The sequence below is a fragment of the Falco biarmicus genome, chromosome 19, assembly GCF_023638135.1.
Source record: "Falco biarmicus isolate bFalBia1 chromosome 19, bFalBia1.pri, whole genome shotgun sequence".
Classification (NCBI taxonomy): domain Eukaryota; kingdom Metazoa; phylum Chordata; class Aves; order Falconiformes; family Falconidae; genus Falco; species Falco biarmicus.
Window position 1 is genome coordinate 120,523 of NC_079306.1, and position 12,896 is coordinate 133,418.

At 50.5% G+C, this 12,896-nt stretch overlaps 1 protein-coding gene across 7 annotated transcripts in view; it reads left to right on the top strand.

Annotated features, from left to right (window-relative positions):
• Positions 1-12,896, top strand: part of HDAC7 (histone deacetylase 7) — a 91,494-nt gene that overhangs the window by 36,112 nt on the left and 42,486 nt on the right. Inside the window, exon 1 of one of the 7 annotated variants that reach the window (XM_056322381.1) lies at positions 5,064-5,086. The exons of 5 other annotated variants lie outside the window; for them this stretch is intronic. Coding sequence is in view for 1 of the 2 variants with exons in the window: in XM_056322380.1 (XP_056178355.1) it covers positions 5,291-5,393 (103 nt within the window). In the remaining variant the exon portion in view is untranslated. Of the gene's footprint in view, positions 1-5,063; positions 5,087-5,176; positions 5,394-12,896 lie in introns of those variants that run through there. One more of the 7 variants, XM_056322380.1, reaches the window with a different exon arrangement.

Below are 12,896 nucleotides of genomic sequence, written 5' to 3' on the forward strand. Positions count from 1 at the left end.
CAGAAACCCCTGCTGCTTACAGCCTTACGGAATGGCTGTAATGTTTTCCTGCCTTCACTGATGCCTTAGTGTATGTGGTTTGTTTCTGGTCACCCTGCTTCCATCTCTTTGGATGTATATGGGCTGCTCTGCTGAACTGCCTTCCCCGAAGAGCAGGGCTGGGCCTGGAGTATGTTAGGGACAATTTTGTCACTCAGAGAAGGTCTGAGTTGGTATATTTGCTGCATGATGTGATGATCTCATGAGGCTTTCAAGGAGGTGTAGAGTTCAGGAGGTGTTTAGGGGCTGGTGGGATTCAGTGCCAGTTATTAACATTAACTTTTTAGCAGAAAAGCTTGGGTCGTCTTAAGCTGAGCCAAGGAAGTTTAGGGAGAGCAGTGCTGGCTTGCAGAATGTAGGCAAAAGATTTGTTTTCCTTCTCTGCCTTGGAGAGCTCCATCTTCACTTGAAACTGTCTTCCAGATATAGCAGCAGTTGCTAACACTGAATGAATGCATGCTGAATTTAGGCAGCTCTAAGACTGCTCTATGTTGTACAGGATTTAGTCATTTGGGTTTGAGTTTAGCCAGAGCAAGTGAAGCTACTATGATTGGGTGGCATTGTCCTAGCTGTCAAACTATAAATAGCAAACTGAGCCCCAGTGCTTGTTGAACTGACTTTGGAAATTTCCCAGGCTCACCTTGGAGGAGCAATTAGTGCCAAGGCACATCTGCCCTTGGCAGAGTGGGGCTGAAGACAGTGAATGCTCAGCATGATGCAGCAGTACCCGTAAGTGGGTTGATGGGGTGACAGTTGGTGTGAGTGCCATATGTCCCTGTCATTGTGGTCCCTGTTGGGCGATAACTGAGGATGCTGAGGAAGGAGCCTTGAGTCAGTGCTACACTGTTACCCAGAGAGGTCTTGAGCCAGGAGGGAATATCCTAAGTGAGGATCTCCAGAGAGGTCCTGATCCCAAGGAAGGGATGGAGTGAGATAGTGTCTATCTGTTACACTGTGATGCCTTAACATATCCATCATGTGTATCTGTTTGTCCCCCTTATCCTAAAAGTTTAGTCTGTCCATGTTCAAGGCTAAGCATGGTGGATGGTGCTCTCAGCCTGTTGGTGCTGTTGTCAACGTAGAGAATTATGAAGGTGTCTCTGAGGCTAGAGTCTTCCTTGGTATCTGGCTGGCTTGCTTTTTGTACCTCAGCACAGTGGGAAGCCATACCACTCACTCGCAGGTGGATACGTTAGGCTTCATCCTATGAGGTGTTTGTATCCAGGAGTAGGAATGCATGCCAGCAGGAGAATTAGCTCTTCCACAGGGTTACATTGCACAGTTGGATCAAAATACCGCTCACATTAGTGCAGAACAAACACTGCTACTGGTCTGGTACACGGTCATGCTTACCCTGCAGCCTCTCTGTGTCGCAGTAAATGACAGCATTGTGCTTCAGGGGGACAGAGGCTTTGTGCTGGAAAGGTGGGTGCTAAAAGTAGAGAAGAGGAGGGTGGAGATACAGTTGGGGGAAGAGCTGGAAACCGAGAGTATCTCACACCGGCTTCCAGAAGAGACTCATTTCTCTTGGTGGAAAATTTTTTACATGTGCAGGGTATCCCTGTCAGCAGTGCCTGCCTGGAGCATCCTCACAGCATTTAACCGGTGAGTGGGAGTCACTGCTAGCCATATGTGGCTCCTAGTTTTTGGCGGTGTTAGCCCACTGTTAGCTGGGCTGTTTGTGCATTGCAGTGTGTAACTCAGGATCAAAAAAGCTATCCCGGTTTACTGTAGCTATCCTAAAGTAATACCACAAAACCAAGACCCAAACCTTAGCTTATTTTAGAAATTACTCTATCGATGTTATAAGGCATGAAATAAGCAGGTAGGGCTTCCTGATGCATTCGGGTTTCGTGACAAGATTGCTCTCACCCGTACTGATTCAACTGGGTCACGTTAGGTGATCCTGGAGTTTTCATTCATCTGTTCTCCCACCTTCCTCTCCTACTTTGCCTCTTTAATTTCCTTTCTCCACCTTCCCTTTTACTCAAGTACACCCAGTTCTCCCACAACTCCCCCTCTGCAAGGACTGTGGGTAGGTGTTCATGGAAATAAAACAGTAGGTGTCCTGATCTGGTTTGTGTTCTAGTTGTAACTAGAAGGATATCAGCCTGTTACTTGGGTCATTGAGAGCAGTGTGCCCAAGGAGCCTCCGGAGCATCCTGCGGTCCTGCAAGTGTTTTGGAGTTCAAGTCCACAGAGGGTGGGAGCAGGGCACTGGAGCAGCCTCTGGGGAGGAGTGGACTCCCTGATGCTGCAGGAAGGAGTTGGGACCTGGTGCTGGGAACAGTTCTCTGGGGGGTGTTCTTGAGCCTTCATGGAAGGAGAATCTCTTACCCAAGGGAGGGGAGAACAGTGTTGATGCTGTGAGGCTGCTTTTTTAAAAGCCACTGTTGCATAAGAGCAAAGCCTTGGGCAGCACAGAAAACAGTAGAGAACTTCCTAGCAATCATTCAAGACAAAGTGAGCCTTGCTCTCTGAATGTCTTCCTTTATCTGTATTCTGAACTTAAAGGCTTATGTAAATTTTACAGGTTTGCTCAGGGCTTGATGCACTTAAGTTGCAGAGGATGTGTTTCCATCCGTAGCCTGGGGGTGCAACTACCAAGTGAAAATAGTCTCTTCTGTTCCTGCCACAGACTCTTTTCTTCATCTAGCTGCCTTCAGCAATTCTTAAGAGGCCAGTGAAAGCTCCTGCTTTCCAGTATTATCTTCTGCTGGCTGTAGGGTTGGAATATTTACAGCAGAGAGGGTATCTCTGAAGTAGAAGTGTGTCCCTGCTCCCTTGACAGCCCAGAGCAGAGGAGGAGCACTGTTCTCTCACTTCCCTTGCCTTGCTCAGTCAGTTTTTGCTGTGTCATTTTTTGCCACCTGTGTGGGCTCACCCTTGGTCCTCTGGCCTCTGACCTTGTCCCAGGACTGAGGCAGGGACCAGCATATGGCTCCTTGCTGTCCCAAAGATGTCAAGGGTGGAGGCTTGACTATTTCTGCAGGCACTACAGAGCATCTCGCAGGAGCCTCTGCTCTTCTTGGGGCTCATCTCCTGGCTTCTGCTGAGCTCAGGATCATGCCTGCCTCCTTCTTTTCCTTCTTCAAAGACTGCACCAACGTGTCGCTGCAGCGGTATAGGGGTCCCCAAGTGACAGTGTGGAGGTGCTGGTGGGCAGACTTGCAGTATGGTCCATTTGCCTTGAAAACTGCTTCCACAGAGGGCACAGTTCTCCATGGCTCAGGGATGCACTGAAGCCTGGTGAACCTACCGGGCACTCCTTGTGTGCCTGCAGTCAGACCCCTTCGTGGCTCTGCTGCTCCCCTCTGTGCTGGGCCTGAGACTGGCTGGTCCTCCTTGTCCATGATGGCACTTCTATCCCCACAGCACAGTCGCAGGACAGAGCTGCCATAAGCTGGAGGTGGCAGTGTCCCAGAAGAGGGGTTCCCCATGCTGAGGGACGTCCCTGCCACAGTGTCAGGGTGGTTGGGTTTTGTCTGAGTCCCTGCAACCATGTGGCTGTCACCTGCTGGCATGGAGCGGGCAGAGAGGACAGCAGCACTGGCTCATGCCACTGTAATAATTGAACTGCAGTGTTAAGCAAATCTGCATCTTGTGATCTTTATTCAGAATGCTCAGCCTCTTTGAAATTGTGATTTAATACAGGCGGTTTGACAGAGGCCTTAATAAGCGGTTGCTGTCTGGATGATGACTGGAATTGGAGGTGCTGTGTTCCCTCAGATGCCCTGTGTAAGTTTTGGAGGGTGTTTTTATCACAGACTAAGCTGGTCAGTTTGGGGAATAAAATTACTTAGCACTGTAGGCTCTGTCAGTCCCTGCTTATGACTTATTCCTGTCCAAAACCCGGTAGAAAATACATTTCTCGGTTTTGAGTAAGCTGGCAGAATATACTGGCCTCACAAGTATTCAAATGCTTATGCTGATGAGATGGACACACTACGAACTAGCAGAGAGCTGCTACAGGGACTGGTACGAGGTGGTGAGCTTGATTTCCAGAAACTGTAGCTTGTGTGTTTATTTTCCCAGTATCTAAGGGCTGAAATCAGATACGCTCCAAGAGTTGCCATTTAAATTTCCTTGCATTAATCTTAATGTTGGTTGCTAACTGAGACCAGATTTTTCCTAAACACATCTGGTGACTGGGCATGATCGCAACCCTTTCTTCTAAGGTTGTGCTACGCTGAAGCACTGCAAGGTTCTCCTTGATGTTAGAAAGGAAAGACAAGGTTTGGGATTTGTGGGTGCTCTGGTTGCTTTGGTCGCCTTGAGGCTTGGCTCAGCCACATGCAAGTGCTTGGTCACAGCAGGATCCCTGGCAGCCCCACTCCATGAAGGTGCTTGAGCAGGCTGAACCAGTGGCAACGTGCTTTGCTTGACATGGGCTGTGTGGCGGAGCTGCAGGCAGCACAGGAGGCAGACTGCTGGGTTTTTGCTGGATCCCAGATGGGGAAAAGCAGTGGCCACACTGGATTGCTGCCCACTGGGGTCCAGCTCTACAGTTCTTGGTGGGCTCAGCTGGTCCTGCGGGATGCTCAGGGTACCACTGGGCTGGTGCTGTGCCCGGGAACAACCTGCTTGGTATCACACTGCTGCAAACAGAGACCACAGCTTGGGTTTTGAGGAGTGAGCTGGCAAAACAGTGTGATGATGGCCTTGGGGATTCATCACAGCATTTACTTTGCCTGAAAGGCATGCACAGTGGCTCTTACCTTGTTACCCAAATCTTTCTCGGTGAGGTGAGAGTTGTTGTGCAGTTTCCTCTTTGTATCCTCTTATGTCACGCTGCTCCGCTGGCCAAGTGTGATCAAAATAGCTGCCAATCCCAGTAGGTTTCACTTCAAGGTCTCTATTCTTAGCTTGCTGGTTAGCTGAGCAAGCTGCATTACTCAGTAGTCATGAGTTCAAGGTCCATAGGGTAAAGACTAGCAAACTTATGCCATGCATTTTTGTTTGTGTTTCATGGCAGCTTTGAAGGAACAGCTTGGGCAGAGCCCTACTCAGCAGCCTCAAGCTTGTGCGCTCAAAAAGAGTGCCACATGTACGTGAGTATGAAAAAGAGTTGCTGGATCTGGTATACATACTCCGGAGGAGGCAGACTGCTCAGGCAATGGGATGACTCAGTACGCAAGAGTCTGTTAAGTGGCCTATTGCATCTGACCTATCTATGAGCAGCCTTATCAGATGTGTCTTACTGCTGCACTGATGACATGTGTGGCAGGAGTGAAGCAGAAGTGCATATGGGATGCGGAGCAGTAGCTTCCTGGGAGCAGAACTAGCTGGATGTTCTCAGAGTGTTGCACCAAGGCTGAAGATATCTGCCACGCTGGTGATGTTCAGCCCATCCTGTGAGTGCCTTTCCCATCACTGGGGGATTTTTTTTCCTTCCTTGCATGGCTGTGAGTCCTCACTAGTCAGGTAGGCTGGCTAAAGGTGTACATGGGAGCATACTTCTGTACGTCACACGGAGAACAGTTCACACACGGGCCTGAACTGAAGCTCGGATCTGCATCTGGTGGACGCAGCCACTACTGAGGCAGGTTAAGTAAGGGCTTTGAAGTTTTGATTGCCTGTACGTAGGGACCCAGCTCGGTGCTTATGTGGGAGTTTTCTGCAGCCTCGTGACTGCAGGAGGGGAACAGACAGCATCAGTCCCAGTTATACCAGCAAACAGAGGACAGGCTCATGTGTTACCTGCTCTGCCTTTTCTGGCTGTTTCATTGGGAACTCACCATTTACCCACCAGCTCTTCCTCAGATCTAATGAATGTGCTGCCTAGATGGGTGCAGAGATGGGTAGTCCTTCAGCAGGACTTAGCTATTTTTGAGTGTGTTTTGGGAGAGATCTTGTTTTCCAGACTTCACTTAAATTGCTTTAACTTTTTCAAACTATTGTTGAAGCTGCCTGATGCCAGCTCTGCTGGGCTTAGATGAGTTTCCACCCAGAAGCGGAGCAGGCACAGCGTGCTGGGGTTAGGGAATGAGCAGGAGCAGTGCCCTGCATCTGAAGGGTTTATGGCACAGGAGAAACAAGTCCATCCTGGGGGCAAAAGGTGCTGGCCATGGCTTTTGCTGTGTGCTGTGGGGTGGTTGAGGCTGTGTATGTGGGGTTGCTGGGGAGTGAGTGTTGTGTACTGTTTGCATCCTGCCTACACTGCGGGTAATGGTCACGTGCAGACAAGGCCTTTGTCCTGTGCCTGACTACTTTTTATAAAATTTATTTTTAGGTGCTCTCTGGCTTCCTCTTCCTCCTGCACTGTGCTGCACTCCCTCTTTCTAACTCCCTCTTCTAGGATTGCTTTTTGAACAATCAGTTCCTCCTTAAACCCATTTTTGCAGGCCTTTGTCTGTGCTTGGGAGCTGGCCCAGTTTAGCATTAGCAGCTGCTGGCTCCTTCTGTGGGTAAGCAAGAATAAATAAAGGTTTACACTGAATGAATCACTTGAGCCTTATCTGTCTTTCAAATTTGGGACAGCTGTACAACTTCTGCATGGAGTCCGCTTGGAGGGCACAGAGGCTCCTTGGTAAAAAAACTTCTCCTGCCAGTGGCCAGGGCTTAATGGGTTTGTGCTGCTGATCCGTGTGCTGCCTCAGTGAATTCTCTGTACCTCGCTGAGCTTTATCCTGTGTTTGGTTACGAAGCACAGCTCTGGAATAACTCCCTTTCCTTGAAGACTTGCTCCACACTGGCTTTACTTAGGCTCCCGTGGAAGTTCAGTTTTCTGGATGCTTTGAGTTGTTTGATCACTGTGTGAAAATGTGGATGCTGGCTGCAGAGCACCGTGGTGGGAACCACATCATGATTGAACTTGTGTAGTAGATAAGCTCTGAAGGCAGATAGTGTATGGTTTGTGGGGAGCAAGCTGTTGGCATCCCCTTGGGCTCTCCACTCAAGCAAAGGGACATGGCAGACTGTCAACACTGCAGGAACCGTGGTGTGGCTTTGCTGGTTTAAGAGGAGGCAGGATTTGTAGATAAGTAGCATTAGTCGGTTTAATAACAGAAATGTGGGAGAAGGGAAAGGAGCAGCACATAAGTCTTGGGCTCATGCCTGAAAAATTTTAGTCTGACACTAAGGTGGGGAGTTGCACTAGGGTTCATATTTTGCTGAGATGAACAGGAGAGTTTTTTCTCCCCTCCTACTGCTATCCTCATATTCTGGCACTCTAGATCAGACGTGGTCTATCCTCTTTCTATGCAGAGAGGCACCCTGTCTTAACGCAAGTCTCACCAACAGATCTGGTGGTATTTAGTGGTTTGGAGGGAGTGCTGGCATGTGATGAGCCTTGCGCACCCTCCTGCAGCCTAGTTCTTCTCCCAGCTCACATCCTCCAGTTGTCAGAGCTCATCAGAAGAAGAAACAAGCTTAGACGCATGATGCAGTGGTGGCAAACTCCTTGTAGTTCCTTGCAATTTCCTTTTTTTTTTTTTTAATACTTCAGAGAATATGTGCCGCAGAGCCTGCTCATGGCCTTGCACCCTCACAGACACTGCAGGGAGGTTTTGGCTCTGCAGCTGGATAAACCATTTGCCTGTTGTGATGTTTGGAGCCATTGTGCTCTTGCTAACTGGAGGTGTTGGTAGAGCTTCCTTCATGTGTTTGTAACCTGCTTTCCCAGCTTATCTCACCCCACGCCAAAGGCCACGTGTTAAGACCAAGAGAGGGACTTGGTGGCTTGGTGGCTTCAGTAAAGTAAACTGAGGACACATTTGCATGACAGAAGTCCGGCCTTTCTGGTGGGCCAGGCTCTGGCAAGTGTAGATGGCTCTATCCTTCTTGTGGTAGCAGGGGCAAACCTTGCTGTTTACTCGGCAAGAAGAATTAGGGGATTAAAGTGGGCCTTGGCTCGTGAGTGCAAGGGGTTTTGGCACTTTGAGTTCTCTACAGAAGATTTCCTAGGCTGTCTTGACTGCTCAGAGCTGGGCTTGTAGTTCCTGCGGAGTGTATTGAGATGTACAGAGGATGCTGAGTTGTCCAAAGGTCTTCTGCTGCCTTATTGGAGACTTCCCTAGGGCTCCCTGGAGCTGGGCTTGCGCTGAAACAGTGATTGCCAAGGCTCTTGGGCTGCTTGTGATTTTAGGACTAAGGTAAGGTCCTGGGTGAGGAACCAAACAGGTGCTCATAACAGTGGTGGCAAAATGAGGTTGTGTTGTGGCAGGAGTTGTTTCCTTAGTTGCACATGAGCTCTTTCCTGCAAACCCCCGATAGATAAACTGCATCACTTCTACAGAGTCTGGAAGCACCTGGTTGTACTTGTGACCTGGCCTGGGAGCTGCAGCAGAGTGGGGAGATGCAAGGCTGCCTATCTTAGGTTGGGAAGAATAACCCAGAGACCCTTTCCACCTTCAATACGGAATTTTGAAAGGGGTCTGCAGGATGCTGAGATGGGACAGCCATGCTATGCATGGTGAGCTTGGCTATTATCTATATCTTTGTCTGGTGTGGAAGTGGCACATCAAGTTTGGTCATTGGCAGGAGGCTCTTCTTCCATGCTTCAATTTCCAGCATAGGATGGGCAGGCCCAGAGACTTGGTGGGAGAGGGGTCTTGAAAGGCAGGTAGGGAGGCAAACCTTGCTACTGTAAACACAAAGACTGGCTCCTGAGACATGGGGAGGTCTTGCTCTGAGCCCAGGGAGCTGCAGCGTGGAGGAGGAGAGCACAAAAGTGGCACCAAGCACATGGTGCTGCAGAAGTGAAAGACAGGCCAGGGGGACACAACAGTGACAACTCCCCAGCCAATGCAGTTTTTTTAAAAAACTGAATTTTTTCAGCCTTTCTGAAAGCTTTCCATGCATTAGGCTGGCTCTGTAACCTGCCCTTCAGGCCCAGGCTGGGGCCAAACCCATGGATCCTTTGCATGAAGGATTTCTGAGGGATACCCCTAGCTAGCTGCTATGAGCCTGTATCGATTACCACTTCACTTCTGGTCTCCCTGCCTGTATCAGGCAGACTCTTGAGTGCCCCAGTGCAGGGGTAAGCAAACAGGGCTTGTACAACCCTTACAACCTGCTTTTCTAGTATGACAGACCAAGTCTCAGACACTCAGCCTCTTTAAAGCAAGTGTACTCAGAAAGGGTTTGGCTTTTCTTCCTATAAGTAAGTTTTAAGCCACTAGCTAGACGGTGCAAAAGTCCTTGCTGGATTTGGCCAAACAGCTCATTGCAGAGCCGTTGGAGGTCGTCTTGTGTGGCGGGTCCATCCTTGGCTCTGCACCAGATGCGATGGGCATGCACAGGTGCCGAATCCCCCTTTCCTCATCAGCTGGATGCTCCATAAAGGGAGCAGGAATAATCCACCTGGATTAAATCACAACTCTCTCTCCTTCCATCTTCAAGGCTCTGCCATTGTAAACAGCTGCTTACTGGAGTAGGTAAGTGGAGGCAGCGCACTCCTGCCAAGCCCTCGTGTCCGCAAATGACTAAATCCTGCCTGAAAAGTCGAAGTATGAAAACATTATTTTTTGGTTTTGGCTGAGCCTCATGGATTGTTGGGATCGAGCCATCTTGGCTGCTTGGCGGGATAGCAGAGCCACCCCTCTGGATGCTGGATGGGGCTCTGCCCACCTTACAGCTGGTGGAGGAAGTCTGGTGCTGACGTGTCGGGGGGCAGGCGGTGGCCTGGGGTGCAGGAGGGGGCTGCCTCGGAGCTGCTGCTGCACCAGCAGTGCTTGGACCATCCTTACAGCCCAGGATCAGCTAGCAACACTCTTGCAAAAAGTGTTGTGCCCATCAGCAAAGTCTGTTGGCTGGAGGATGGTGCTGTGGCCGCAAGCCCTTGCAGTTCATAAATAACTGGGGGGGCTGGAGAGCAGGGCCCATGTCTTGTAGAGGAGCTGTCATGCCAGCCCCTGTGCAAACGCAGTACCTTGCTTGTGTTTTCTGGCTTTTAAGCTGGCTTTTCTTTTGTGTGCACTTCCATGGCAGAGGCCTGTATGCAGCTGGGGTTTCTGTGTGCTGCCCTCATTTGCTTGCTGCTCTGACATCCCGTGTTGGGACAGTGGCTGGTTGTCACATGCCTGCAGGCAGCCCTGCCTGCCTGGAGCTGGGTCAGGAGCTTTGTTGAACCGTGTAGTGGGTCTGTCATCCTGTTGCAGCCTGGCTGATTGATTCTGCTGTCGGTTCATAGGGAATAGGTGGATATGAGACTGGAGATACTCATGTTTAATAGGGCACTGGTCTGGGAAAGGAGCGCTCGGAGCAGCTCTGTGCTAGATGCTTTTTGTGCATTTTGATGTCTGTTTAATATACAGTGGAGCAGGAGCCTAAAAGGATGGAGAGCCCAGTCTAACTAGGTGTCCTGGCGTGCTCCTGGGAGTGCAGATCTTGCTGCCTAAAACATCCGACATCTCACCTCTGTGGTATAGGCAGCTGCAAGAGCAGGTGACTGCAAACTCAATGGTGTTGTGTATTGCATTGCTGAAAGATCCCTGGCTCTGGCCCTGGCCCAGCAGAGGCCACTTATTTCTCTGAACAGCGCAGCAGCTTGTGGCCTGCTTGGTTCTGATTGTGTCTGTGCAGTGTTTTGAATGCAAGCAGTGATAGACCAGGCAATTCCTAAGCCCCTGTGCATCCCTGCCCCCTGACTTGTTTCTGCTTCCGATGCTCACATCTCCAGCTCCCCAGGCTTTCCCCAGTGTACCCATCTTCTTCTTTACCCAGAATAGCCCTTGCAAAACTTGGTTTCCCGGCTGGCCAACAAAAATAACATAAAATGGATATCTGCTTTCCTCCTTCATAAGCTACCCTTAGAAGCTTTCTTCCTTCATAAGCTTCTAAGCACCCTTAGAGATGGTGCATAGGTCCAGCTACCTCAGCAAGTGAGACTTGGGACCCACAGGAGCTCAGCAGGAGCCTGGGCTCCTGCTGTCTGGCTAGGGCTGTAGGGACAGAGCTGAGGAGCCTCTGGTATGGGAGGTAAGAAACTGTGATGGGGAGGGGAGGCGGAGTGCTAAAGGAGTGGCAGTGGCAAGGGGGGCAAGGGGATGTCCAACCTCTGCCTCTCAATGAAGAGGCAGGTGATGTGGTGTTTGCTCTGACACAGCCATCTTGCTCATAGCGTGATCTGATGTGACACATAATCGGGGGACGCTTGTGCTTTTTCAAACCTCTTTAACGCAACCAAATTTATAACCAAACTTTGCTTCAGAAGAGATTGGGAGCCATGGTCTCAGTTATCCATTTGCAGCTGGAGACAACAAGGGTGCCTGTGTCTCAAAAGGGCAAGCCTGAAGCTGGACTCTGCCAGCTGGTCAGAAATGGTGGTGGGAATGGACTGGCCCTTTTGAGTCTCTTCTTCCTTGCTTGCTGCACAGGCATGGCTTGCAGGGGCTCAGGCAGCAGACTGTGGGCAGTCTGGCATTGCTACTAGTGGAACTTGGCTTCAAAGCCTGTATCTGCTTGGTCTGGGTCAAGCAGAAGAGCAGCAGGTCTGTGATGCTACACTGGACGCTCATCTGCTCCCAGTGGCTCTTGGTGTCCATTCCCTGCCTCTACAAAAGAACCCACCCACCCCCCACCCCCCTCCAAGGAGCAACTTCCATCACTGCTTGCAGGACCTGACTCTTCTGAAAGACTGCAGTGTCTGGATGGAGATAAGAGTAGAGTTTAAGGCCAAAAATTAGGAGAATTTCCTGCTGCTGGAGATGAAGCCTGGATAATGCTGATTTAGGGCTTTGACTCCCATTTGCAGCCTCCCCAGGCTCCCAGGGGAAGCTGACCTGATTCCCAGCTTGTCATGGCAGCACAATTCCCAAGTACATGGAGCCGCCTGACATGCTGCATCCTTCTGTGGTAGGACAGACCCTGGCAGTCGAGACACCCCTTCTGCGTGGCCAGGCTCAGTGGTGAGACGCTGCTATGCAAGATGTAAACTCCATACTAAAGTTTAGATTACAGCCCTGTGAAAAACATCAGCTCCCCTAAATGGAGCCCAGATGGTGGCGGAAGCTGTGCAACTCATGGAAGCCCAGGGCCAGGAATTGCAGGAACCGTGTGAGCAAAGGGACCCGGGATGTGGGGGAGGAAGAGTAAGGGAGGTAGGGTTACAGCTCATGTAGGCTGCAAGGCAGGCAGTTACTGGTCATTGCTGTCTGCTCCAAGGGTCAATTCCTAAACCAGGCTGGTTAACCCACCTAACCCCCTTAAAAATAAGTTTAAACTACAAATGTCTCCCGAGATGCATCACTGTAAATGCAGCATTTCCAAAGCTGAGGTTTCCCACAGCTTGTGACAGCTGAACTTGCAGGCGTAAGAGGCCAGGGGCTCATGGGCAAATAGAGGAGGCCGGGTAGATCTGAGGCAATGAATACAAAAGCTGTGTTCACTCAGGAGCTCTGCCAGAAGAGGAGTTTCCCAGCTTCTGTGTTTTGGCAGGTTCAGAGCTGCTGAGCCCAGGGAGAGGGTCGAGTGTGCGTGGAGAGCCCGGAGACAAAGCCTTGTCTTGAGTAAGATGAGCCCCAACGTGCGCCCCAGCAGCCAGGCAGTTGCATGGGTGAGTGCAAGCTACAGGGAGGCTGACCATGACTCAGTATCCTGGTGTTGTGAAAAAAGCAAACGTCCCGGGGCACTGCCGGGAGCTCTGTCTGGGAGGCTCAGAGCCATCCTTTCCCCTGCTGTGCTGCAGGAACCTCCACCGCAGCTTGTTCTGGGTGTTTTGGTAAGACATGGAGTGACTGAGAAGTGCCCAGGGGGGGACCACAGAGCACATCTGGTAGGGCTGGACCCTGTGAAGCCAAGCAGTGCCAATGTGTGCACAGGAGACTGAGACGAAAGTCTCCAAATAATGCTGTGGTGATGTGAGAACAAGTTATTCCCTTCCCAGGACAGGTGATGGCCTTGGACTGCAGCAGGCA